A 26,939-nucleotide genomic window follows, 5' to 3' on the forward strand; every position below is an offset into this window, starting at 1 on the left:
TAACTTGATTTTGTACTTAATAACGGCAGCAAGACTGTTGGTGGCGCAATACTGGAAGAAGGAAGACTTGCCTACTATTCAGGAATGGACATTAAAAGTAACAAGCTTAGCAGAGATGGCTAAAATATCAGCATATCTCAAGGACCATTCAAATGAGAGATATAAACCGGAGTGGAGAAGATGGATTGTCTATATTCAAAATAAATACGGGACTAAGAAATTCCAGATAGTTTATGACTGAAAAAGCGAGGAATGATATAATCTGTTTAGAGCTAGCCTAACAACAGAGGAGTTACAGCTCAAATGAAAGATGATTGTCCAGCTTTTTGAGTGTCTCTAGTTTGTTAAATTTTGAACTGTTTTCATAACAGTCGTGATTCAAACATTTGCATGGGGATCTTGTCACCTGTCTGTTTCTTTTTTCCTCCCCTCATCTGCTGATGGGTGATTTACATTATTCCATTTATTTCCTGATTCCAACCATTGGCTTTGATCCAATCCCTTCAAATCTGTAGTTATGGTAGTCTGCAGAGCCCACCACGCCTCTTCTGTTCTTTGGGTGAAATTTGGAAAGCGTCTCGTCGTTGATTCTATATTATCATTAACTTAGGTTCTTGACAATAAAATTGGCTGGGAAAGTATTGTGATCCGATTTGTGCCGGAAACCGTAACTCCACCTGTACACAGGCCTAAGTACATTTCTTTGCTGTGATTTTTGCCAAGGAAGCCCCAACAGTGTGTGTGTGTGTTCTCCTTTCTGCCCACTGTCTTCCTTTTGGGCTTCCTCTTTCCCCCGTTCAGACGTCGCCTGCTCCTTTGCCCAAGCCAGGCACCATAACCGTTCATACCTGTGTCTTTCCGTCTCCCACAGGACCTCCCATTCGCGAGCGAAGGCCGATGCCGCCGTGACAGCAGCACAGAAATCTCAGGAGGAAGCGCGGGTTGCTAGGATCACTGCCAAAGACTTTTCACCTTCCTTCCAGCACCGAGAAAACGGTCAGTACAGCCCGGAAGAACCTCTGCAGAACCCTGGACTCAGCTTCTTTTCTCCTCTCCTCTACATCTAGGCTAGGCAGGCAGGGCTGTATTCCCACAGCAGGGAGCAAGCCATGTTTTGTGGATCCCTTCTTGTTTCTCCCTTTGGAGAAATGGAGAAACATCTTGATTCCCTTTGACTGCCTTTTCTTCTTCTTCTCTCCTCTCCTCTCTCCTTCCCTCCTGCCTCCTTCCTTCTCCTTCTCCTTCTCTTCACTTCTCCCGTCTTTCCTTCCTTCCTGCCTCATTCCTTCTCTTTCTCTTCTCTCCTCTTTCCTTCCTTCCTGCCTCCTTCCTTCTCCTTCTCTTCACTTTTCTCTTCTTTCCTTCCTTCCTGCCTCCTTCCTTCTCCTTCTCCTTCTCTTCACTTCTCCCTTCTTTCCTTCCTGCCGCCTTCCTTCTCCTTCTCTTCACTTTTCTCTTCTTTCCTTCCTTCCTGCCTCCTTCCTTCCCCTTCTCCTTCTCTTCTCTTCTCTTTCCTTCCCTCCTGCCTCATTCCTTCTCCTTCTCTTCACGTCTCTTTCCTTCCCTCCTTCCTTTTCCTTCTCTTCTTTTCACTTCTCTCCTCTTTCCTTCCTTCCTGCCTCCTGCCTCCTTCCTTCTCCTTCTCTTCTCTTCTCTCCTCTTTCCTTCCCTCCTGCCTCCTTCCTTCTCCTTCTCCTTCTCTTCACTTCTCCCTTCTTTCCTTCCTTCCTGCCTCCTTCCTTCTCCTTCTCCTTCTCTTCACTTTTCTCTTCTTTCCTTCCTTCCTGCCTCCTTCCTTCTCTTCTCTTCTCTCCTCTTTCCTTCCCTCCTGCCTCCTTCCTTCTCCTTCTCCTTCTCTTCACTTTTCTCTTCTTTCCTTCCTTCCTTCCTTCCTTCTCCTTCTCCTTCTCTTCACTTTTTTCTTCTTTCCTTCCTTCCTGCCTCCTTCCTTCCCCTTCTCCTTCTCTTCACGTCTCTTTCCTTCCCTCCTTCCTTTTCCTTCTCTTCTTTTCACTTCTCTACTCTTTCCTTCCTTCCTGCCTCCTTCCTTCTCCTTCTCTTCACTTCTCTCCTCTCCTCTTTTCTCTTCAAGAACGGGGTACATCTCCCCAGTGATAATCATTGGAGCAGCACGATAGATGAGGCTGAAGCCCAGCCACTGCTGAAAGCACAAAGGAATCTAGTGGATCTGATGTGATTCATTAGTAATTTGCCCATTTATATACAGCCTAATTTTCTGGCTTGTGGGGGGTTGAAAATCATGAACATTAATACACAAACCCAACAAAAAGAGAACCTGAAATAACGGTGCAAAATTCATTCCTTTGGAACGGAACAGCCCACGTCAGAAACCGCAGCCCGAGCTCGAATAAACAGCGTTTGGAGACCTACCTAACCCCAAAGGGTCTTAGCAGCCCTGCAGAGAGCCAGGAAGAGGGATCTGCAGAGACTTTTGGCAGAAAGGCCTGCCTTAGCTCTCTGCTCTGTGTGTATCTGTCTTCTTGGGCAGGGCCAAAAATAGGACGGGAGAAAAGATGTCAGCTGCCTTCTTTAAGTAACCCACTAATTAGTACGCGTTTGCCACAACAAAACAATGCTCGTCTTTGCCCTGAGCTGAAGGCTTTTGCTAACTTAGTGAAAAAGGAAAGATTTAAGTAGTTTTAATCCAGGGTTCTTTATTATCTCTCTCCCTTTTTGGGCTGTTGAGGCTTTGACAAGTCATTTCGCATTGTGGTGAGAGCTGTGGGTGTGGATTGTACATACGAGCATAATCCACCCAAACAAGCTTTGCTCGCGGGAGTTTGCTTGCAAACGGGGCTGGTTCTCTGATGGAAGGGATTTATTCCTCAAACTACAAATACGAGCATTGGAATTTGAATTTTTGAAGGTTGTATTCAGGAGCAACCATCAGCTAAAGGTCAGAAAAGTCAGGATCCTGGTTGCGGTTGACAAGGCTGAAACGCTGTTTTTGATGGCGGCCTGATGCGTCTCGTGAAGTGAGCGTAGGTCACAATTCCTCTGAATACAAGTTCTTAGTTGGGAAAAAAACGTTACCCAACTCTTTTGATCTTCACTGGAAATAGCAATAGCAATAGCAGTTGGACTTATATACCGCTTCATAGGGCTTTCAGCCCTCTCTAAGCGGTTTACAGAGTCAGCATATCGCCCCCAACAACAATCCGGGTCCTCATTTCACCCAGATAGATAGATAGATAGATGATAGATAGATAGATATATAGATAGATGATAGATAGATAGATAGATAGATAGATAGATAGATAGATAGATAGATAGATAGATAGATAGATATATGTAGTAGTAGTAGTAGTAGTAGTAGTAGTAGTAGTAGTAGTAGTAGTAGTAGTAATAGTAGTAGTAGTAGCAGTAGCAGTAGCAGCAGTTAGACTTATGTACCGCTTCATGGGGCTTTCAGCCCTCTCTAAGCGGTTTACAGAGTCAGCATATCTCCCCCAACAACAATCCGGGTCCTCATTTTACCCACCTCGGAAGGATGGAAGGCTGAGTCAACCCTGAGCCGGTGAGATTTGAACCGCCGAACTGCAGAACTGCAGTCAGAAATGTATACCAAGCGCTACCCTTCCTACAGATGATTTTTTTTTCTTTGTCTTTGAATGACCCCCATAATCCCTTGTATCGGGCTGGAGTTGGGGCAACTGAATGGAGCCAAGTGTTCACTGGCCGGATGCCCTTCCCGTCACCAATGTGGAGTTTGCAGCAGATATTTTCTCATTGTGCCCAGAGAGAGAAGTATCTGCCGCTACCTAGGATCAAACTCACAGCCTCCTTACTTGTGAGGCGAGAGCGCCACCTCTAGGCCACCCACCACTCTATCCTACCTATACACAAAGGAGTCAAAAAAACTGGGTACGAGTGTCTTTTTTAGTCTTGTCTTCATCACGTTTTAGTGGTCTGCCAACTTTTCCAAGTACTTAACATTTTCAACATTTTCTTTTCCCACTTATTTTTCTTTTTTAGTAAACGTCGCTTCCCCCCATTTATTTGCCAAGACGATTTGAAGAATGTGGCAGAAATGCTACTTTAATTGCTTATTCGTTTATTTCCTAGAGAAAGTTCTGGAGAAAGCATACAGATCCCTTTGTGAAGTTTTGATTGGTCCTAACCAATGTATTGCCGTGCAGAAGGGGGTAGTAACCCCTTACAGCAGTGGTCTCCAACGTTGGCAACTTTAAGACTTGTGGACTTCAACTCCCAGAGTTCCTCAGCCAGCTTTGCTGGCTGAGGAACTCTGGGAGTTGAAGTCCACAAGTCTTAAAGTTGCCAAGGTTGGAGACCACTGCCTTACAGGACCTTAAGTAATTTTGGAAAAAAATAGGCATGGTTGGACCTGGTTGATTTTTGGAAAGAAAACCAGGAGCATATCCAGAAGTGACTGCAGGCCAGAAAGTAAATATTCAAATCCCAGAAGACAGCCGTGGCAAACTTATTTTCTTACTGGTACTAAAAGAACTCTTAACCAAGGGCTGAGCTAAACTCAAGAGTCTATGTTTTTTTATAAAGACTATTAAGACTGGATTCCCCTCTTCCCTGCCTGGAGAAATACAGTGAGGATTGTGCAATGTCTTCAGGGAATCCTTTGGTGAGAGAGAGAGAGGTTTCATGAAAACGAGCGAGGCCATTAAACTGGCAGTCTTGAAGGGACCTCCAGACACTTAGCTTTGTTTTGTACAAGAGGTTAGCCTCTCTTGTCACCGGTTACTAAGATCTCTGCTTGACACAGAAGATGGGCAGGTATTCTCCTGCCTCCCCCTGAACTGATAACAGGAAGGGGGTCCTTATGAAAGGACCACCTTGTTGCTCATTTTCTGATTCTTGTTCATCTTCTGTTTCTTGTCCCAAGGGGCCTTTTTTCCAAGAGTCAGCTGGACTTTCTGGTTTTTCTTTGAAAGCGTTTCGCTTCTCGTCCAAGAAGCTTCTTCAGCTCAGAGCTGAAGAAGCTTCTTGGTCGAGAAGCGAAACATCTTTAAAGAGGAAAACGGAGTCCAGTTGCCTCTTGAAAAAGCACCTTGGAGACAGCCATTGCCGGGAGGACTGGGGATCTCCATAGACATCTTCTGCTTCTATTTCACCTTCTGCTCCTTCTTCACCTTCTAGGGCTTGAGTGCCAGAGGCCAAAGCACCAGCATTCAAGCGATGAGATTGAGGTCCTGTCCACTGGGACTCCCCTTCAGCAGGAAAGCCCGGAACTCTACAGAAAAGGAACGACACTTTCGGACCTCACGCCGGACGACAGCCCTCTCCAAAGCTTTCCTGCCAGCCCCTCCTCATCCCCGCCTCTGGGTCCTTCCTGTCGGAACAAGAACGCCCACTTCACCAGACAGGTCTCCGTGGACGAGGAGCGGGGTGGGGAGATCCAGATGCTGTTGGAAGGACGCGGTAGGGAGTTCATGAGGCCTAACAGCTGGGGCGAAGACAAGGAGGGTGGGCCTCACGGGATAAGAGGCGGGGTCTTGCGCAGCGGCCAACTGGAAGACCCTCGAGGCCGGAGTGGTGGTGGTGGTGGGCCCAAGCATGGTACCGCCAATCACAAACCGCGGGAGCGGTGGGCCGACCCTCCGACCATGGTTTCGTGGACTTATCACCGCCCGCACCACCACGGCTCGGGGAGCAACAAGCTCTCGGAGCTGGACGAGGAGAAGCTGAGCAATTACGAGATGGAGATGAAGCCCCTCATGAGGATGGACTCTTACATGCAGGAGATGCAGTCCCAAAAAAGGCATCACGGCAAAATGGGCCTGAGCAAGAACCTGGCTGAAGAACAGCACCCTGGGGAAGAGCGGGCCTTTGGCGTCCAGAGGCTGAGGTCATCCTCCCAGAACAAGGAGAACTTCCGGCCGGCATCTTCTGGTGAGCCAGCAGTGCAGAAACTAGAGAGCCTGAGGTTCGGGGATAAAGGTGAACCCCGGCTGTTGAGGTGGGACTTAACTTGCTCTCCACCACAGAAATCCTTACCTGTTGCACTAGAATCAGAGGAGGAAAATGGAGATGAGCTCAAATCCAGCGCGGTAAGTGGAGCACTCTGGATGGGCTTGTCTGTGAGACCTCATAAGTAGGGATGCCGAAGCCCCGGGTGGATGAGGTCCCTGGCGATGAGAACTAGGCCACCTGAGAGAGACTCTGGGCTCTGCATGCATACAAAGTATGCATGGAATACGCGAGCGGCCTCTTGCATGCTGTTCTTGGTTCATTTCCCCATCAATCCTATATTTCAAACTTTGAACTGAATTTACCTTCTGACTCTCCACTCAGACCAAATGGTGTTCTCCGGCTAAAATAGGCAGCAGAATAGGATAAGAGGTTTTGGCCTCTGCTGTGGTGCGCAGTGAGACTTGTGGTGTGGAATTTTGGAAGTGTGGCAAGGCAGCGCAGGTATCAGTCACCCTTGGGGTGGTGGAGAGGCAAGCCGAAAGCAGCCTCATCCATTCATGGGCATAGGGGACAGTAACCAGGTTCGAGGTTCGAGGTTCATTTTATTTATATGCCGCCCTATTCCCGGCGGGACTCAAGGCGGCGCACAAACCCAAAGGAGGGGAAGGGAAACACAAGAACTACAACAAAAAGTACAGGGAATTTAAAAGAACCAACAGCCACACGATTCGAGAGGGGAAGGGAACTCATCGACCCCAGGCCTGCCGACACAGCCAGGTTTTAAGGGCTTTGCGGAAAGCCTGGAGGGTGGTGAGGGTCCGAATCTCTGCGGGGAGCTCGTTCCAAAGGGCCGGAGCCGCCACAGAGAAGGCCCTCCTCTGGGTAGTAGCCAGATGACATTGGCTAGTAGACGGAACCCGGAGGAGGCCTAATCTGTGTGATCTAATGGGTCTTTGGGAGGTAATTGGCAGCAGGCGGTCTCTCAAGTACCAGCTCCCTTAAAATTATCCATTCCAGCTTAAAAACCCTCAGCATTTCTGCTTAGCAACTGAACGGACAGTTCTTGGACTGGTGTGGTAGCTCGTATTTGCATCCCACATCAACCAAGATAGAATGTGGTTTGTTGACAGTCAGGGATGGAATGTGTAACTTTCAAGTCATTCCTCCATGATCTTTGCCGTAAAAGAATATTGGAGGCAACCAGGTTTCCCCTCCCACTTGGTGGCGTCCTTGTTCAGCGCTAGTTTATTTGTCTCTGGTTTTTTCCCCATCATCTGTAAGAACCAATTAGGGGGATCTAATTTTAAAAACAAAGGCCGTTGAACAGGATTTTTTTACAAATCCTTGTCTACTATGCAAAGTAAGCATATTCTCCTTTTTTGATTTGCTTAAGAAAAATAAATAAACGAAGCAGTTTCCTTAGAATAGGTAGCACTATGCAACGTTCTTAGCAGTGGCTTTTGGTCTGAGGAAGCCTTTGATATAATAGAAGGGATTGCCTTGGTTTACTCAGCCATGAGATGCCCCAATAGCCCTTGTCCCTCTGACGATGGTCAAACCATGGACACCCTCTGGGTGCCCTGAGGTTTTTTCATCTGCAAAGTTTTGCTGGCCACTCACAAGATCTTTGCAATGTGCTGGAAGTCTAGGTTACGTCTCATATACGTATCCTATATACATACATAGGAGTGTCAAATAGTGCTGAACCTGATTTGGTTTATCCAATGAGTCGTAGCCAGTCATGGGCCCCCAGTCCCTTTGCAAGGAATGACTGCCCCACTTCCCTTTGAGTTTGTGCCGAGGGTCAACTACCCCTTGTCCTTTACCTTGGAGTCTTCAGAGCTCGCCTGGTGGTTTGTTCTTTTATTTCATTTATATACCCCCAAATCCAGTAGCCCAGCGCATGCCCTTTTAGTCCTATTTCAATTTCAACTTCAATTTTTAATGGATTTGTATGCCGCCCAATCCCGGAGGACTCCGGGCGGCTTCCATAAAAACAGTTTAAAAGAGAAAATATTAAAAATTTAAAATATAAGACAGAACGGATTAAAAAAGGACACAACATACACTCGATCTTAATGGGGCTGAAGGTCAGTCAAGATCAGCAGCCCGCAGGCCTGCCGGAACAGCCAGGTCTTAACAGAGTTTCGGAAGGCCGAGAGAGTGGGGAGGGTCCGGATTTCAGGGGGGAGGTCGTTTCAGAGGGCCGGGGCAGCTACAGAGAAGGCTCTCCTCCGAGGAGCCGCCAGACGACATTGTGCAGTCCTACTCGGGAAGAGCACCCTCTTCGATGTGAGTTGGGCTTTTAGCGCTCAGGAGGAGACGGCCCTGGGGAGTTTCAGATCTTTACCTTGGCTTGTTCAAAGTTCCCTAGCCTGGAAACGTAGAACCTAGAAGAGGAAGAAACGGAGACAGTTATGAGGAGGGGTCCACTTGAATGGCTTCCCCTCCCCTGTTTCATCATTCCATCTGCAAGGACAGGGACATCCTTGTGGCCCACCTGTTCTCCTCCTGAAACATCACTTCCCACCTCCTCCTCCTCCTCCTCTTTTGCACGTGGCTGTCCCTGCTTCCATTCCGCCGGGGTGTTTTGCAACGGCCGAGTTCGTGGCGCAATCTGGCGTGGTCCCTGCTCACCCTCCGTCTGGCCGCTGCACATGGAGCCTTTGTGAGCCTACGTGTTGCAGCAGAGAGACGTTGCAGCCCCAGACTCCGAATGCTCAGAGCAGCTCTGGAGCTGGCGAAGAAGGAAAACCCCATTGCAGTTCGTGTAAAGCCTCCGTTTGCCAGCCGTGGGGATCAGGAAAAAAGGGACTTTTTATGCTAAACTGAAAGACTGCAAATACAGATTGAAGGGACAGATGGATTCTGAAAGGCTGGTAGGCAGATGGCCAAAGGGATGTGCATCTACGGTACCTGGATAAAGCCAAGCTTGGGCAGCCAGGTATTACTGGGAGGGGGGAACGGGGGGGGGGAGAGGTGTGTGAGCTGTTGATCTGGTTGGCCAGCATCCTAGCAGTGTGTTGCTATGCAGCAACAGGGATGTTTTTCCTACGCTGGAAAAGGGAAGTGCTTCTCTCTCTCTCTCTCTCTCTTCCTCCCTCCCTCCCTCTCTCTCTTTCCCTCCATCCCTCTCTCTCTCTCTCTCTCTTTCCCTCCATCCCTCCCTCCCTCCCCCCCCTCTCTCTCTCTCACACACACATTGAGACTCTGCCAGATCCCTTCCTCTTGAAATGCCAATCCTGCAGATTTGTGTAAGGAAACTCCCCAAGTGCTCCTTGAAGGCATCTATCTGCAGGGCGACGCTGCAGCTATTGAGTACTTCTACGTGCTTTGCCACCCAAAAGCTGCTGCTTTTCCTGGATGGTGAGAGAGGAATGCTGTAAAAACAAAAATTCCTTCCATTTGGAGAGGCCACAGATTTCCCAGAGCCTCCTTTTCGCTCAACCAAACTCGGGAAGGGAATCTCTCCACTGGAGGATTTGGGCACTCTGAAGAGTATTTTGTGTGGGTGTTCTCGCGAAATGGGGCAAAGTAACTCCTGACCCAAAAGCCAGGTGCAGATGTTTCGCCTCGCCTCTTGGCTTCGACTGCCCAAACTCTGAACGTGGGTTAGTTGACTTTGGTGAGCGCGATAGAAGAATTTTGCCTCTGGGGCTCATGGCTTAAATTGTATATATTGAGTTCTGGGTCAACCAATAATGGTTTAATGCAACGCGTGAAGTTTCTCAGTCCCATCTTCTGCGGTGGAAAACGGGACGGAGACATCCCAACTGGAAAAGTTGAGGGAGATGACTCGGGGACAATCTTTAAGGATCATTTTAAGGGTCAGTTGAGCAGGGGACAGTGAAGAAAGAAACCTCCTAAAGGGGGAACTCAACAAACCCTCGCATTGGACCACACAGTGTTTTCAACCTTAGCCACTTGAAGATGTTGTGGACTTCCACTCCCAGAATTCCCCAGCCAGTCCACAGTTGAACTCCCACAACCTTGAAGTCTGGGAGTTGAAGCCCACCACCAAGTAGTCAAGTTTGAAAAACCCTGGGACCTGGGAATCATTGGTTCTGGGGTTCCCTGAGATGTGGAAATTCCAACAGCCATTGACCACCTCACCTTCCCCCCCCCGCAATTGATCTGGGGGGGTCCCCCTTATAATCCTCTCCCTCTTTTTCTTTCCTCTGTTTCAGGGTTCAGCTCCCATCCTAGTCGTCATGGTGATCTTGTTAAACATTGGAGTCGCCATTTTGTTTATTAACTTTTTCATCTAAACCGAGACTGTCTTGTTTGCAAAACTCCAACCGGTTAATAATTAATAAAAACAACAACCACAAAAATCAAACCCCCGCCCCCAAGCGGTCTGAAAATGGGGATAATGCTGCGAGGGACCCAACGGGAGAACGATGTCGTCGTTTTGAACTGTCCCGCGACAACTTTCAAGTCTTTTCACAGAAGATCCACCACCACCGATTGAGTCTCACTCACAGTTTGCCTTTCTCCCCCCACCCCACCCCGTCCCCTTCCTAGGTAATGTTTTTGGATTCCAGCCCAGAATTCTTTGCTTGCACAATCCTTTTGCTGTGTGGCATGGCAGAATGGTAGCAGCAGCACTCCCGCCCCTCCCAACACCAGACAGGACGGAAACCGTTCCTCCGAGTGGATTTAGCCAGGTCTAGGAAAGCGGTTTCATGTGAATTGCCTCCATCTTCAGACGTTTAATTCACGGCAACCTTCGGAGCGATGCGGCGGTCCTGGCATTGCTTTGGTGATATGCACGGTGGGGGGGCCTTTGAGAAGATCCCAGGGCGATCCCGGTGTTCGCATTGAGCTGGGAAAGTCTGCGTGGCCAAAACAGAGAACGGTCCGAGCAGATGGCACTCAAAGGGTGACGTGGATGGGTCGAGAACCATTTCTTGAATCATTTAAACAGCCATATCCAGCACAAAAGTCTTAAGCCCTTCCCTCTCCTCATCCAAAGTATTTTTTTTCCCCACCCAATGAGTTAAAAACCATTCGTTGTCCCAGGCGACAATAGAAAATTATTTTATTTGCAAATTTTATTGGCCATCTGTCGTACCAAAGTTTTGCATAAAGTCACCTGCAGGATGCTGAGGCTCAGGTAAAAATCCTGTATCTATAAACTGCACCGTCTTTTTTTTTTTTTTTCTAAAAATCTAATTCGACACATTTTTTTTTCATCCTTTCCGGCAGGTGTTTAAAATAAACTCCAGAAAGGTTTTGTTTTGTTGTGAAAGATGATCAAGGTTTGTCCAGGAAACGCCTCCTCCAGAATTGCCAAGGAGTCGGCCCCTCTCTATGGGGGAACAATGCTTGAATGTTTCCCCCCCCTCTCCCCTCCTCCCAAGAGCCACCGTGGCACCGCGAGGAACGGGGCGCGACGGGCATCCCTTCTTCCATCTTGCCATGAGCCATTTCCAGATGTCCCGCTTGGCCTCGGAGCATGTAATAGTTTTGCATTTTGTCTGCAGGATGTATATTCCAGCTTCCGACATAATCCCTGTACAAAAAAAAAAGGAAAAAAAAACAACACAACCAAAACCAAAACTAGAGAACAACAACAACAACAACAACAACGAAAACATTGTCAACAACAGCCTCTGAGTATGTAATGCTCTTTTTATAATTTGTTTTCTCTCCTCTATGTATCACTTAATTTTGGTATGGTTCAAAACATCTTTATAAGATGCCTGCGTTGTTCTTCTTTCTTCTTCTTCTTCTTCTTATTTTGGGGACGAGGGGGGCGTTTTCTGCCTTGGTCACTCACTGGAAATACACCTCCGTTCCTAAGGAAGCAGCCGTGCCCTTTGAGTTTCAGTTATATGCGGGTGGGGGGGAGGCACAATATTGGTGGGTCAAGTTAAGAAGGCAGCTGGGACCCTTAACCAAAGCACTAGCTGGTTTTCATGTGCATTGCATTTAAAGCCCAGACAAATCTTCAGTCAGGTCTTAACGCAGTGTTTCTCAACCTTGGCAACTTGAAGTCCTGTGGACTTCAACTCCCAGAATTCCCCAGCCAGCTATGCTGGCTGGGGGATTCTGGGAGTTGAAGTCCACAGGACTTCCAAGTTGTCAAGGTTGAGAAACACTGGTCTAACGGATGTTCGTTTGTCAAGGTTGAGAAACACTGCGTTAAACTACCCCTCATTTACTGTTAGCCATGTGAGTTGGGGTTGACAAGATTTGGAGGCCAACTTCTGGAAGGGCTCCACTTTTCTTTCTTTCTTTCTCTTTCTTTCTTTCTTTCTTTCTTTCTTTCTTTCTTTCTTTCTTTCTTTCTTTCTTTCTTTCTTTCTTTCTTTCTTTCTTTTAAAGATTTTAAGAGGGTTAGAATTACACACAGAAAGAGCTCCAGGCTACAAGGGGTTTACAACCGAGTCCCTTTCCTCTACTAATGGCCCCCACCCGTATGTTGATGTGCTCCGAAACAAAGGCATGAGAAAACTCGTTCCACCACGCATTTACCCCACACCAGCTGACTTTTGCGCAAGGGCTTGCTACATCCTGCTCAGATAAATGACTCGTTAAATAAAAATGCCGCCCTCTCCAGCAGAAGCATTTTTATTGGTAAACTCTCTTAAAATGGCAAATTCCAGCCTCACGACTGCATCCACGTGAGACGTGGCTTCTGTTCAACGTTCACGGTGTTAATTCCAGTTGCTCGCCCTCAAAAACGCTTTCTATAACCGTACATGCACAGGGCCCATCAGCAAATCCTCCAGGCATTCAGCACCGGCACACCACAACACCAAAGTCCTCGGGAGAAGCAGGAATAACTGTGGCTCTCTGACAGAGCTAGCTTCACAACACAAGGACACTGTGGGGTGGATCTTCCTGGAGACCCTGAACCTTGGAGAAGCTCTCTCTGCCTGCAAAGGATTAAACCCCAGAGAAAGCCTCAAAGCATCGGCTTGGTTGACATCCAGCAAGAACAATTTCAGATTTTCTCGGCGTATGTCGGTCACCTTGCCTCTCAAATCCTTGACTGAAGTAACGTATATTCAACGCAGGCCTTCTAAGCCATCAACTGCCAAGCCTTGTGGAGGACAGGATGGGCCAAACGCAACCCTTTGGCCCCCAGTCATTGTAAGCCTTGCCTAGGTGTCCCCTTCATAGAAGGCCTTCGCCATGGCCTGCCCCACCTTCACCGCCTTCTTCTCTTTGGCCTCAGGGCCCAGGTTCTGGCGGGCCAGATTCACCCAGTACTGCTCTGTCCTGGAAAGGTAGTCGGCAAATGTTTCATCCTGTTGCACAGCTGGATGTTCTTCCTTGTCTGAAGGAAGGAAAGGCAAGCGGTCAGTGGGGAACAGAGACTAGAAAGCAGTGGTCCCACTGATGGTGTCATATCCCCTTCTTTGGATCTACTAGAACCAAGGGCAGACCTCGCCTGCAGGAAATATCCACAGGCTTTGGTCTAACTATCCATCTATTTACCTAATTTACATTAGAATAGAATAGAACAGTGTTTTTCAACCTTGGCAACTTGAAGATGTCTGGACTTCAACTCCCAGAATTCCCCAGCCAGCGAATGCTGGCTGGGGAATTCTGGGAGTTGAAGTCCGGACATCTTCAAGTTGCCAAGGTTGAAAAACACTGGAATAGAATAACAGGGTTGGAAGGGACCTTGGCGGTCTTCTAGTCCAGCCCCCTGCCTAGACAGGAAATCCTATACCATTTCAGACAATGGTTATTCAACATTTTTAAAACTTGCAGTGTTGGAGCATTCACAACTTCTGGAGGCAACTTCTGTTCCACTGATTAATTGTTCTCACTGTCAGGAAATTTCTCCTCGGTTCTAAGTTGCTTCTCTCCTTGATTAGTTTCCACCCATTGCTTCTTGTCCTGCCCTCAAGTGCTTTGGAGAATAGCTTGACTCCCTCTTCTTTGTGGCAACCCCTGAGATCTTGGAAGGCTGCTATTATGTCTCCCCTGGTCCTTCTTTTCATTTAAATTAGACATACCCAATTCCTGCAACCGTTCTTCATATGTTTTAGCCTCCAGTCCCCTAATCATCTTTGTTGCTCTTCTCTGCACTCTTTCTAGAGTCTCCACATCTTTTCTACATCGTGGTGACCAAAACTGGATGCCGTATTCCAAGTGTGGCCTTACCAAGGCATTATAAAGTATTAACCCTTCACGTGATCTTGATTCTATCCCTCTGTTGATGCAGCCCAGAACTGTGTTGGCTTTTTTGGCAGCTGCTGCACACGGCTGGCTCCCATTTAAATGGTTGTCCACTAGGACTCCAAGATCCCTCTCCCAGTTACTACTATTGAGCCATGTATCATGTATACATCGAAGCACAGACGGGTGGGTGAGATACAAATTGTAGGTAGGGAAGGCACGACTCGGCTATGGAGGAAGCCATTCCTTTCTCTGATATTGTGAAGGACCTTTAAGAACGTCTAGGAACTCCAGGAATGCTACTGGAGGAAGGAAAAAGCAGATAGTCCCGATGGCAATGCTGAATTCTAGACAGAAATTCAGCTGAATTATGTAAAAGAATCTCTCCAACATTCAGCAATAGGAGTCAAAACCCGTTTCTTTATAAAATAGATTTGGAAGACCAAAACTCCACGTTCCCCAACCTGCTACTCTCCAAGGAATACGAAGCCTCCGAATTAACTGCCTGGCCTTTGAAGTTTCAGTGGAACTTCTGGAGAACGTCCAGTTGGCGAGGCCTGTTCCGGCTGGCTTTCTTTTCCACTCTTCACCATAGAATCCCCCCATAGCTATGACCCATGAGAGTCACCCATGGGAAGCAAAACCCAAAGGTCCAGTGCTTTTTGGTGGCCTTACCATCCTCTCCGCTCTCCTCCTCATCCGAGCCCTCTTCTTCTTCCTCCTCTTCTTCCTCTCCTCCCTCGGCACCTTCCACATCTTCATCCGACTCAGATTCTTCAAGCCATTCCTGAGTTTCTGCCACAGCAGAACATATACACAAACATCAAGGCTTACATGGGAACTCACACATGCAAAGACATGATCCTCGCATGCAGAAGAACATTCACAATTAACACTAGTTGCTAAGAACTTTTCCATCCTGAAATTACCATCACGTTAGCCTCTAAATCGGGGGTCTCCAACCTTGGCCACTTTTAAGCCTGGCGGACTTCAACTCCCAGAATTCCCCAGCCAGCAATTCTGTTGAAGTTGAAGTCCACCAGGCTTAAAGTGGCCAAGGTTGGAGGTGGTACCTTCCAGATTTAGGTAAAAAGAGAGAGAATCCCTTGTGAAACTTCAGAATTTCATTAAAGACCCTCCTCCCACCCACCCCACTAATTCCAGCGACCGATAGGAAGGTTTAAAGTATTTCCAGCCCATATTAAGAAAAGAGAAAGCACTAAAATCCCCCGCTAGGATTAACAAACAAACAAAAATGTTCAGGACCCAAGATCAAGCGAGGCCAAGGCACGGTGAAGGCGTTCTTCCAGGGATTAAGCCAAAATTAGCTGCTCACGCACCGGCCAGTTGGTGACATCTATTCGGAGCCCTCTGCAGGAAGGTTCCCTCGGCCACCGTTCCCATCACCTGTCTCTGCGTCGGTCCCAATAAGCTTTTGTCTCAGATTAAACGTGAGAGCTGGGATAGAATTACCCACCCCCCCCACTGCCTTTCAGCTCTTGAGGAACATCTTCCAAGCCAAGAATTCAGGAAATCTAAATCTCCATTCCTTCCCCACTCTGGGGCCAGCCAGAGGTGGCATTTGCCAGTTCTCCGAACTACTCAAAATTTCCACCACCGGTTCTCCAGAACCTGCCGGATTTCACCCCTGGATTGTTCCCTTTCTGTGCCACAAAGGCCCCTCTACTGCTCAGAAGACCCCCCCAGCTCTTGGGGAACGCTGGAAGCTTTCTGGAGAGGGCCCGCAGCATTCAGCAAGGAAATCTAGTGGGCCGAGAAGGATTCTGAACTGGCTTTCTTGGTCACATGCTAGTTTTGTACGCCAGCAGGTGGAGAATTCATTTGGGCGGATTCTGTGGGTCAGCGAGGATCCTGGATCCTGAGTCAGAAGCAAAACTTGGCGATCCCAGACTTTGTGCCACTTAAACCAGGGTGCGCAAAGTCAGGTGTGTAATTCGGTTTCTGCTTCCCCGGAGGGAAGGGAAAGGAATCCCCAGAAATTCAGATTCCTGATCCTGGAAACATTGTTCCAACCTTCCCAAGTTCTAGAACCCCTAACTCACTTGGGTCCATCTCCACCAGGACCTTCCACTCTTCCATTTTGTGGAGGTCAAGGGCGTAGAGGTCGTTGAGAGTGAACTGGCGGTCCCCCACCTCAAACATGCCCCCGTAGAGGTAGAGCACCCCGTGCTTCACGGCCAGCATGGCATTGGAGCGTGGGCAGGGCTCCACCGGAGGATTGGAGGCTCCGTTCCCCCCATCCTCGTCTTCTCCTTCCGATTCCGGGGACTCCGTTGATTTTCCCTGGGGAGCTGAGATCAGCTGCTTGACAATCATCACCGTCCCGTCTTCTGCCACCACCTCCTTGACAATCTCCACGGGTCCAAGGGGAGGCTGTCCTTCCGCCTCGTCCACTCCACCACCAGCCTGATGGGGCTCCCCTTTTGCTGCGCCTCGTCGCCTTCTCTTTTTCTCGGACTTGGACCCCTAGCGGCGGAGACAAGGGTCAAGCACCAGAAGGACACGAGAATCCAAGCCAAGAACAAGAGATGTTCTAAAGAACTTCCGAGAGCATCACCACCACCACCACCACCGCTCTTCTTCTAACGAGGCTACAGTCATTTGCCTTGACTGATTTCAGGTTTCTGGGAGTCCCCAAAACCGACCCCCCCCCCCCAAATCCTCAACGTCCATTTCAAATTAGAATGGACAACTTGGTAAGTCAGCATTTTTCTCCTCTGTTGAAAATGGAAGCTGAAGTAAACCAATAGCAATAGCAATAGCAGTTAGACTTATATACCGCTTCATAGGGCTTTCAGCCCTCTCTAAGCGGTTTACAGAGTCAGCATATCGCCCCCAACAACAATCTGGGTCCTCATTTTACCCACCTCGGAAGGATGGAAGGCTGAGTCAACCCTGAGCCGGTGAGATTTGAACAGCCAAACTGCAGAACCGCAGTCAGCTGAAGTAGCCTGCAGTGCTGCATTTAACCACTGTGCCACCTCAGCTCAGAAGCAGAAGTCTCCACAACCGTGGCAATTTAAGACACTACTGGCTGAGGAATTCTGGGAGCTGAAGTCCACCAGGTCTTAAAAGTTGACAAGCTTGGAGACCCTTAAACTAGAAGTAGTTGGAGATGGAGAACAATTGGGGAGGGGGGGAACCCTCACCGTATGAGATTTTGCCACACACCTTTAACTGTCCAAGAAACCACCGATTCTTTGCCAGATCGTAGAAATAAATATCGTTGAAGAAGTCTCCTTCTAGACGTTCCTCCTCTTCTTCATCGTGGACCCCACCAAAGAGAAGAGACCGGTTGCCGGGCCCCATGGCCACTGAGAAGCCAGACCTGGGGGTTGGCTTCACCCCAGAGGGACTCACCCTGCTCCAACTCCATTTTTCTGCCAACGATAGAAAAAAAGCAGAACAGGAAGAGACGGATGAAAAAGCATCATAAGAGGGAAACTTCTTAGAATTCAGGCTTGGAGGGACACGAGGAGGGTCTATACTCGTGAGAACCCTTCACTGCTGTAGAAGACACCCCCTCTCCCCCCCCCCCCATTGAACCCTCAGCACAGCAAAAGATTCAGCACTCACCCAACCCTTCAGCACTCAAGAGGAACATATCCGCGTGGAGGGTCCCTTTGTCGACGTCTTTCTTAATTCTCTGCACAATGAAAGCAGCTGCATTATGGAATCGGGGAAGTAGAACCAATTCCTATCATCACCAAGGAATTATCTCCACCAATCTTCCTTATGACTATTGCACAACCCTCCTAAGCCTTCGTTTTATGACTTCACACGTAAGAGCAAAGCGCCAGGATCTTTTGACGGGTGAGATTTCCAGGGGCTTTCCTCAAATTTCCATAGTATGGAAACATTTCCAAATATTTTCCTATGGAGGAGAGGGGTGGGGGGGGACTTGGACCTTCATCCTGCAAATTCTTCAGCCATTCCTTAGTGAGAAGCAGGGGTGAGAAAGGGCCCCTCCAGAGGTTGCTGAGATGTAAGATCCAGCAATGCCCGCCAAGGTGAAGGAAAGTGAGAAGGGCAACCCCACAACAGTGGAAGACCACAGACTGATTTTATTTGTAAGCCGCCTTGAGTCTCTCGAGAGTGGGCGGCATACAAATCCTAATGAACCGTAAACCGATCCAGGGTACCTAACAGCAGCTTCTGTGAAGCCCCTGAAGCGTGGCACGACAAAACCGCGCTCGTCAAAATAGCGGTGACAAAACCGCGTCGCTAAAGCCGCGACGTCATCACCGCGCGTCATCACCGCCGCGACAACAGCGCGGCGACAGAAGGGCGCTTTAAAACAGCGCGGCGGCAGAAAGCCGATTTAAATTAAGGTAAGGGTTAGGATTAGGTTTAGGGGTTTGCTTTAGGGTTAGGTTTAGGGTTAGGTTCAGGGTGCTGAGTGCTTCGGAACGCGCGGATTTGCCCCCCGCACTTATGTCGGCGCGGATAAGGGCTTCGCGGTTTTGTGGTGGAACCCCCCTGACGCTACACGTGTTGCAGAAAAGGCCCTCGTACTTTCAAACGTGCTCCAAACCACTCGGAAGAGCTTCTAGTCTTAAAAGGCCAGCGACTCACACCAAACCCTAATAGCAAAAGGGTGACCCTCACCTGCTTGGAGTAGCCTCCATAGACTACGAGGTGGCCCTCAGGTGTGGAAGCCAGGTGGCAACCTGACCTCGGGGCTGGGGCAATCCCAGAAGGAGCCAGTTTGGACCAAGCGAAGGTGTCGAGGTTGAAAGCATGGACATCGTTGTAGTAGATGTAGTCCCTAGTTGATCAAAAGCAGCAGACACAAGTGATGGGGGGCCCAGGTTGAGTTTTGGCAGCAGATCTCCAGCAGAGACAAAGAACCGCCTCCCACGGCAGAATGACCAATCAGAGGGCAGGCCTCCAACCTTCCATCTGTCATAGACCACCTGGTCTCCCTTGGCGACCCACCCCTTGTGCCCCACGTTCCAGACTCCACGAGCTTCCTGAAGTGGACTTCTTATCCCTTCTACCTGCACTTCCCACCTAGAGATGCACTCGAGTTAAGTAACCACGATAAAGAAAGCCCTCAGCATCTGAGAAAAGGACCGATGAAGATTGCCCTTCAACGAGTGAAGCTGGCCTCCTTCCTTGGATGAAAGTCGGGGCTGGGCAGTTCTTTGGGGAAAAGGCTGCCCATTGCGTGGAGGACACCATCCTCAACATCAGAATAATGCTCCTCCAGGGAAAACCCCGTGAAGATAGCAGGCAGAAGGAGTCAAAATCCGGACCACCACCTCCTCCTCCTCCTCCTCCTCCATCTGCCCCGGGTTCCTTTGTTCTTGATAGAACCATCTTCAATGGAAGGACAGGAGGGGTCCTGGGCTTAGTGGGGGCAAAATAACCCTCCCCCCCACCCCAAATGGACAGTGGGGCAGACTCACCGGCTACTTTCATGGAAGCCTCCAAAGACGATGAGTTGCCTCTTGCTGACGGCCATCCGGTGTCCACTCCGCCCAGAGGGGCCCCCGGACGCTCTGAAATCAAAGAAGGCTCCCCTGGTTTCTTCAACGGGTCACGGCTGCTCCTCCAGCTTCTCCCCTTCTTGAAGGCTGCCCCTTCGCCACCACTCCCCTTCCTCTTCCCCTTCCAGTCCAAGTTGTTCCTCCGAAAGCCACAGCAACAAAGGAGGGACAACTTCTAGAAAGCAACGAAGGACTTCCAGAGAGCTGAACTTGTCTCGGGGCTGCAGGGAGGGACATCGTCGCCCCCAATTGTGACGTCCCCTGTTCTCCATTGGAGGCCTCTGGCAACCCGTGTGTGTGTGTGTGTGTGTGTGTGTGTGCGCGCGCGCGCGCGCGTGTGTGTGTGTGTAGGGCACCAACCGTGGGTCCTTCTAGAACTCTTTTCACTTACTTGACTTGCTCCCAAGTCCTGTTGGCCAAATGCAGGACCCAAAGATCTCTGTAGTGGTAGAACTGCTCCCCATCCGGAGAAGCAAATTCCCCACCGAACAGCCAGAGTTGTCCGCCACCCTGAGCGACCACCACAGCCTGCCAGAAAAAAAAGAGGGGGGGGGGTGGGCAGCGTCTGTGTCCTTTTTGACATGTAAAACCCAAGGTTTTCTCTGCATCGTTCCGACCAGGCAGTGTTGAATCACGATAGGTAGGTAGGCAAGAGGTAGAAAAGGGAGAGAGGGAGAGAAGAAGGAAAGAAGGAAGCAGAGACAAAAGGGAGGGAGGGAGAATGGAAGGAAGAGAAAGGTTGAAAATGGGAGGGAGGGAGGGAGGGAGGGAGGGAGGGAGGAAGGAAGGAAGGAAGGAAGGAAGGAAGGAAGGAAGGAAGGAAGGAAGGAAGGAAGGAAGGAAGGAAGGAAGAAGAGACAAAAGGTGGGAGGGAGAATGGAAGGAAGGAAGAGAAGCGAAAGGTTGAAAATGGAAGGGAGGGAGGGAGGGAGGGAGGAAGGAAGGAAGGAAGGAAGGAAGGAAGGAAGGAAGGAAGGAAGGAAGGAAGGAGAGACAAAAGGTGGGAGGGAGAATGGAAGGAAGGAAGAGAAGAGAAAGGTTGAAAGTAGAAGGGAGGGAAGAAGGGGGGAAGGAAGAAGAGACAAAAGGGATGGAGGGAGGGAGAATGGGAAGTAAGGAAGGAAGGAAGGAAGGGACAAAAGGTGGGAGGGAGAATGGAAAGGAAGGAAGAAGGAGCAAAGAGAAAGGTTGGAAATAGAAGGGAGGGAGGGAGGACGTCCACGTGCATTTACAGAACCATCATTTCTGGAGAAGAAGCTACATTAACAATGTCCCTTCATCAATCTCAACTCTTAGGACAGGAGGCCCATCCTGCCTTAGCACAGCGGGGGATCCTAACCCCAGACTCTCACAGCCACCGTACCTGGTGAGCACAGCGCCGAGGCGGAGGACTCGGAATATCGACTTTGGCCCAGCTGTCCTTCCGGATGTTGTAAACGAAGAGCTCGTTGTAGAGGAGGGTCTAAGGGAGACATCAAAGGAGGAGGAGGAGGAGGAGGAGGGCTTTGCTAGAAGTGGAGGTTTTCCAGGAAAGGCCCATTTTACTGCACAACGTGATCTCTCAAAAGGGAAAACCCAGCCAGCATTTTCTAGCTTTGCAACTCTGGAAATGCGTGAAATTCCTTGGGCGGCTCTAGCTGCTTCAGTATCCAAATCGGCACATGGTACCAGATCAACCCTAAACAGACCCTTGTTTTAATAAAGCAACTGCAAATTCTCCACTTGCAGGGGAGAAAAGGGGCCATCCCGAGGCCAGGAGTTCAGAAGCAAAACACAAGCTGCTTTCGACTGAGGTCCTCCAGATAGCTGGACCTCCGCTCGCCAGAGGAAGATCAGGCCATCAGCCCTCCCCACATTTCCTTCCACAAGAATATTGGTTTGGAAGAAAGGCTGAAGCTCCATCTTGGGGCCATTTGGGTTCCTGGTCTTCGCAGCACAGTTGGGTTCTCTAAATGTGGCCACTTTAAGACTTATGGACTTCAACTCCCAGAATTCCTCAGCCAGCATGAAGACTTATGGGAGTTGAAGTCCACAAGTCTTAAAGCGGCCAAGTTTGGAGACTTCTGGATCATAGCAACCAGTTCTATAAATACGTTCCGTGCTATGGGACGAAGTTCTCCCACATCTGCTTTATATTTCCTGCCAAATAAACTTTGATGACTTGACCATGAAATCAATTGCTACAGGAAGCAGAGAGAAAGAACATTTTCTCCCCTATGTGCATTATTTACATTTATTGATTCGAATTATATCCCTTTTTTCCCCCCGCTCAGAGAAGCTCCTGAAGGCATCCGACAGAATCAAAACGGATAAAATTAGCAATTAAAAACGAAGGGCTGCTAATGAGAAATCCATTCAGTCAACAGGTATTTAGTAAAACCTTTTCTCCATCTTCTCTGTCGTTCTGTTCCCCCTTCCCCCGGGATAAAACTCACTTAATCACAAACTCATTTAGCAACAGAAATTTTAGACTCAATTGTGCTCGTATTTCGAGAACGACTCATATCGATCAGTGCTGGGAATAAGTCATAGATCCATTTTGGGCTCTGCAATTCCTTAAAACTATCAAAATTTGACATGCAATTTCTGGAAGATTTAAAAGTGAAGCTGGGTAAGAGAAGGGAGGAGAGAGGAGGAACAAAAAAAAGGAATACTTTACTTTTTGGCCATTGAAATATTCACCTCCGAACAGGATGAGCTCGTCTTTCTCGGGGTGTGCAGAGAGAGAGGCGTTGAGCCTGGGAACAAGAGGAAAAAGAGTTTTGCGCAAGCCAAACGCAAGATTTCAGGGGACAGAGCTCATGAGGACTAGCAGCTTTTCACTGGGGATTGAAGGGGTGCACACAAGGCGTTTTGAGGCCAAACTTCCCCAGCTGCCCAAAATAACCTTCGCGTTTTCCATTCTCACCTTGGGGAGGGAGGGGCGCAGGGGGTCTCCAGCACCTGCGTCTTTGCAGCGTCCAGAGATTGGAACTGGGCAATCAGCACCTCCAGATCCTCCTGCAGTCCCAGAAAGAAATGGCTTGGTTTTGCGACACAAAGGGAGACAAACACTCCCCCCCCAAAAAAAAAAACCAGGGATCACTGCAGCTCATGCTTTCAAACATGTTTTGTGTGCGCATATAATTTTGGCGAAAGAGATTGTAAGGAGATCAAAATGGATACTGAAAAGAGACGGAGCAGATGAAGAAAAAAAATAGCGTACAGCAGGAGAAGAAATTAGGGGAAAAGAAAGAAGAAAAAAGGAAACATTATTAAAAAAAACACCTTCCAATCTTCTTAAACAGGGTTGTAAAATGCATTAATGTTTTACTCCCCTCTCTCTCTAAAGTCACATCATACTTTCCTTCCATAAGCTGCCCTTTCTAACTCAAATTCGTTACAAATCACACATTCGTTTTTCTCTTTGTTTTTCCCTCCAGCAAAAAAAAAAAGAAACGGGTGGGTGGGAATATTTCCCAGTCACTGTTGCACGTTTCCTTCTCTTGCACTGATTTGTTGCACGCACTCACTACTCCTACCCTTCTCTTGCAGGGATGGCAGAGAGGGCAGGCAGGGACCCTCCTGCAGGAGAAAGTGGGAGAGAGGAGGGGTGGGGAAGAGTCTGGACCTGTTGGGTTCCTGCCTGCCCTGCAGCTGCCCCCCAGCAGCAGCCTTGCAAAATCACCTCCTCTTTCTTGGTCCTCTTGGAGACTTTCTTCTCCATCTTGGCAGCCGTCTTCTCGGCCCCCTTGGCCTTCTTCTCCTTCTTATTCTTCTTGCCCATCTTGGCAAGCCAGGGCTGGGGGAAGCTGGCAGGTGTCGCTCACATGGCAGCCCCAGCGGACTTGCAATCTCTTTGCCTTTCCTCTTCCCGGGGGCATTTCCTGCCAACGAAAAGAACCAGGGAGAGGAGGAGAGGCCGAGACTGCAGAAAAAAAAAAGGGGTTGCCATCTGTGGGAGGGAGGTTTGCCTTGCAAGGCTTGACTGCAGCATTTGCAAAATAAAAGCATTTGCAAAAATCAATAATGGAGGCTCTTGGCAGCTCAGGGTTGACGGAGGGTGGGGGGTGTCCTTGGTGCTCTCCAAGCTGGGCCTTTTTCTTGCAGGCGTTTATTTAATTTTATTTGTTTATTTTGGTTTGTCAAGCATGTATGAGAAAACAAGTATGAATGTAACATCAACATATAGGTATAAGCAGTTCAGATCTGAGCCTGGTGCCGAAGCCACTGATGGAGGCCAGAACACGAGATGCAGGTTTTTCTGATTGCTTTTTATTGGGGTCCTCCAAGGAAAATAGCAATAGCAGTTAGACTTATATACCGCTTCATAGGGCTTTCAGCCCTCTCTAAGTGGTTTACAGAGTCAGCATATCGCCCCCAACAACAATCCGGGTCCTCATTTTACCCACCTCGGAAGGATGGAAGGCTGAGTCAACCCTGAACCTGGTGAGATTAGAACCACTGAACTGCAGATAAGAGTCAGCTGAAGTGGCCTGCAGTACTGCACTATAACCACTGCGCCACCTCGGCTCTAAGGGTTCCTGGCCAAAAGTCCAAGAGATCTAAGAACAATGGATTAAGTGAGCTTTATACATTTTCACCAAAGGAGAAGGACCGACAAGGCGGGATAAGAAATATCACCTAATAAAGATTTTAGTGATAATTCTACAATTCTACAAGGAGCTGAGGTGGAGCAGTGGTTAAATGCAGCACTGCAGGCTACTTCAGCTGACTGCAGTTCTGCAGTTCGGCTGTTCAAATCTCACCGGCTCAGGGTTGACTCAGCCTTCCATCCTTCTGAGGTGGGTAAAATGAGGACCCGGATTGTTGTTGGGGGCGATATGCTGACTCTGTAAACCGCTTAGAGAGGGCTGAAAGCCCTATGAAGCGGTATATAAGTCTAACTGCTATTGTTCTATTGGTCTCTAGCCGTCCCTATTCCTAAACCTGGGCTGATGAATGCCCCAGGAGTTATTTAATACACATTTCATTTGTTGCAGGCCATTCCTAACTTTTAGCTGAGGTCTGCAAATTGTCTAACTACCCATAATTGCTACAAGCTCACACATGCATATTTCCTGTTGATAATCATTCTTTGTTCTTGCCAGACACACCCCACAATTACAGTCTTCCTGATTTACTTTCACGTGGGGGCCATGACCTTGCTTTAGCAGCCAGCCCATCACAGGTATACGTATACACATAAGAAAGGAATGCAAATAACTGGGAACAGTACGGCAGGGGACGATAGGCACGCTGGTGCGCTTATGCACGCCCCCTTTCAGACCTCTTAGGAATGGGGTGAGGTCCACGGCGGACAGTTTTAAGGTTAAGAGGAGATCATGAGGGCTAGAGGTGAATGGGGTTTGTAGTGGGGGAGGACTGTGGGGTCCTTGGTGCTCTCCAAGCTGGGCGGTTTTTCATGACCCAAATATCATTGCTAGCCAGGCTGGCACTGATAATGCTGTCTTGTTTGGGTAATGGGTAAAAAGAGCCGAGGTGGCGCAGTGGGTAGGGTGCAGTACTGCAGGCCACTTCAGCTGACTGTGATCTGCAGTTCAGCGGTTCAAATCTCACCGGCTCAAGGTCGACTCAGCCTTCCATCCTTCCGAGGTGGGTGAAATGAGGACCCGGACTGTGGGGGCAATTTGCTGACTCAATTTGCTAAAAATCTGTAAACCGCTTAGAGAGGGCTGAAAGCCCTATGAAGCAGTATATAAGTCTAATTAATAAATAATGAAACATCTGCAAGAAAGCAACCGATTGCAAAATAGCACCAAGGACCCCTCCTTTGGGAAAAGACCCCATCCACCTGCTCCACAACCATCCCGAAACCTCCTTTTCCTACCCCCCCGCCCCCCATTGCTGGTTGGAAGTCTCAGATACAAGATCCAGTCATTAAAGAAACCCCACTCTTCAGTAAAAAGGGGGGGAAAAAACTGCAGGAAGGTTTTGAGTTTTGGGGTAAAAGCCCAAATGCAGACGACGCCAGGAAGGAAAGAAAAAACGACAGTTCCCAGGGAGCGGCTGTGGGCCGAATGAAAGGGACCCCGCGCTCCCCCATGGATGCAGGAGTCCCTCCTTTTGCAAACATGCAGCTGATGCAATTTTGGCTGCGATGTGATGAGCTGCTGCAGCTGCAGGGGCTGCCAGTCGCCACCAGGTGGCAGACTTATGCAACAGACAGGCAGCCCATCCCATGGCTGAGAGGATGGTGCAAGATTAGCCGAGAAGTTGCGTCATGCCAGGGTGCCTGGTCTGCATTTCTGTGGCATGGAGAATGGGGCTGGCCCCAGTGGGGAGCCAGCCAAGACCTGTCCCTGAGCCCTTCCCTCCGCAGACCCTTTCCTTTTCCCCAGACCATCAAGAGGGTCTCCATGTAGCGAAACTTCACTGCTTCTTCCTGGGTTAACTCCGCTCAAATTCTCTCGGCTCCCAGATTCCTACTATGACACAATTAGATTCCTTTTGCATTTCCCTTCCCCTGGACACAAGGATTTTTTCCCCCCTTTATTTGTATGCCGCCCTTTTCCCTGGGGGGACCCAGGGCGGCTCACAATTCAAAAAGGGAGGGGGGGGGAAGACAAACAGTATTCCAATATGGAAACAATACAACATATTAAAAAGAAAACACAACAGTCACACAATTCGGGTGGGGTTGGAATCTTAACCCCAGGCCAGCCGGGACAGCCAGATCTTCACAGCAGCGCGGAAGGACTGGAGGGTGGTGAGGGTCCGAATCTCCACGGGGAGTTCGTTCCAGAGGGTCGGAGCAGCCACCGAGAAGGCTCTCCTCCGGGTAGTTGCCAGTTTGCACTGGCTAGTAGATGGAATTCGGAGGAGGCCTAATCGATGAGATCGTATCGGTCTAGTGGAGGTCATTGGCAGTAGGCGGTCTCTCAAATACCCAGGCCCACTACCATGAAGGGCTTTATAGGTGATAAGTAGCACCTTGAAGCGCACCTGGAGATCGACAGGCAGCCAGTGCAGCTCGCAGAGGATAGGTGTAACGTGGGTGAAGCGAGGTGCACCCACAATCGCTCGCGCGGCCGCATTCTGGACTAGCTGAAGTCGCCGGATGCTCTTCAAGGGATTCAAGGATTCCGGTTTTCTAACTTATTCTGGGGGGGGGGCTTTAGGAGTTGTCCCCATTTGCCTGGTTGTGGCAGGCGGTGGGAAGGGTCACGTCCATCAGCCCCCCCTTCTCCAACTCCCTGTTCCCCCGAGTTCAAATCTGAAAGGCAGCCATGGACAGGATGAGTTCCTTTCGGATGCTGTGGGGGAATTAAGTGAATTTTGAGGACACAGAAAACCCGCGGAGCCCCAAACTGCTCAACAAAAGACCCACAACCCATTTTGAACCGCACCCTCATCAGGCCCTGAGAACTGGGCATTAAG

At 49.1% G+C, this 26,939-nt stretch overlaps 2 protein-coding genes across 4 annotated transcripts in view; one reads left to right on the forward strand and one right to left on the reverse strand.

The window, feature by feature from the left end:
- The window catches only part of JPH3 (junctophilin 3), a 41,852-nt gene extending 30,395 nt beyond the window's left edge, over window positions 1-11,457 (forward strand). The window contains exons 3-6 of one of the 3 annotated variants that reach the window (XR_015698443.1): window positions 872-996; window positions 5,134-6,044; window positions 10,095-11,023; window positions 11,116-11,457. Coding sequence is in view for 2 of the 3 variants with exons in the window: in XM_087728636.1 (XP_087584762.1) it covers window positions 872-996; window positions 5,134-6,044; window positions 10,095-10,175 (1,117 nt within the window). In the remaining variant the exon portion in view is untranslated. Of the gene's footprint in view, window positions 1-871; window positions 997-5,133; window positions 6,045-10,094 lie in introns of all 3 variants that reach the window. The other 2 variants (XM_087728636.1, XM_087728637.1) reach the window with 2 other exon arrangements.
- Window positions 11,458-12,467: 1,010 nt separating this feature from the next.
- Window positions 12,468-23,382, reverse strand: KLHDC4 (kelch domain containing 4). The gene is made up of 12 exons (XM_087728702.1): window positions 23,227-23,382; window positions 22,468-22,559; window positions 22,219-22,297; window positions 20,923-21,021; window positions 19,951-20,087; window positions 19,479-19,571; window positions 18,676-18,835; window positions 17,644-17,713; window positions 17,239-17,447; window positions 16,110-16,533; window positions 14,722-14,841; window positions 12,468-13,195 (listed from the first exon to the last, which is right to left on the reverse strand). The coding sequence occupies exons 1-12, from the start codon at window positions 23,323-23,325 to the stop codon at window positions 13,020-13,022; spliced, it is 1,758 nt and encodes a 585-aa protein (XP_087584828.1). The 5' UTR covers window positions 23,326-23,382; the 3' UTR covers window positions 12,468-13,019.
- Window positions 23,383-26,939: the final 3,557 nt, after the last annotated feature.

Source organism: Thamnophis sirtalis, unplaced genomic scaffold (assembly GCF_051295495.1).
Source record: "Thamnophis sirtalis isolate CommonGarterSnake01/CBP01778 unplaced genomic scaffold, rThaSir2_p1.2 scaffold_14, whole genome shotgun sequence".
NCBI lineage: Eukaryota > Metazoa > Chordata > Lepidosauria > Squamata > Natricidae > Thamnophis > Thamnophis sirtalis.

Bases quoted from the DNA above. Each gene is read 5' to 3' on its own strand.
- KLHDC4 (XM_087728702.1), bottom strand. From the start codon at position 23,325: ATGGGCAAGAAGAATAAGAAGGAGAAGAAGGCCAAGGGGGCCGAGAAG. The intron at 22,560-23,226 runs GTGATTTTGCAA...CTGGGACTGCAG, and splicing joins AGAGGACCAAGAAAGAGGAG to GAGGATCTGGAGGTGCTGAT. The intron at 20,088-20,922 runs GTACGGTGGCTG...TTTTTCTGGCAG, and splicing joins CTCGGCGCTGTGCTCACCAG to GCTGTGGTGGTCGCTCAGGG.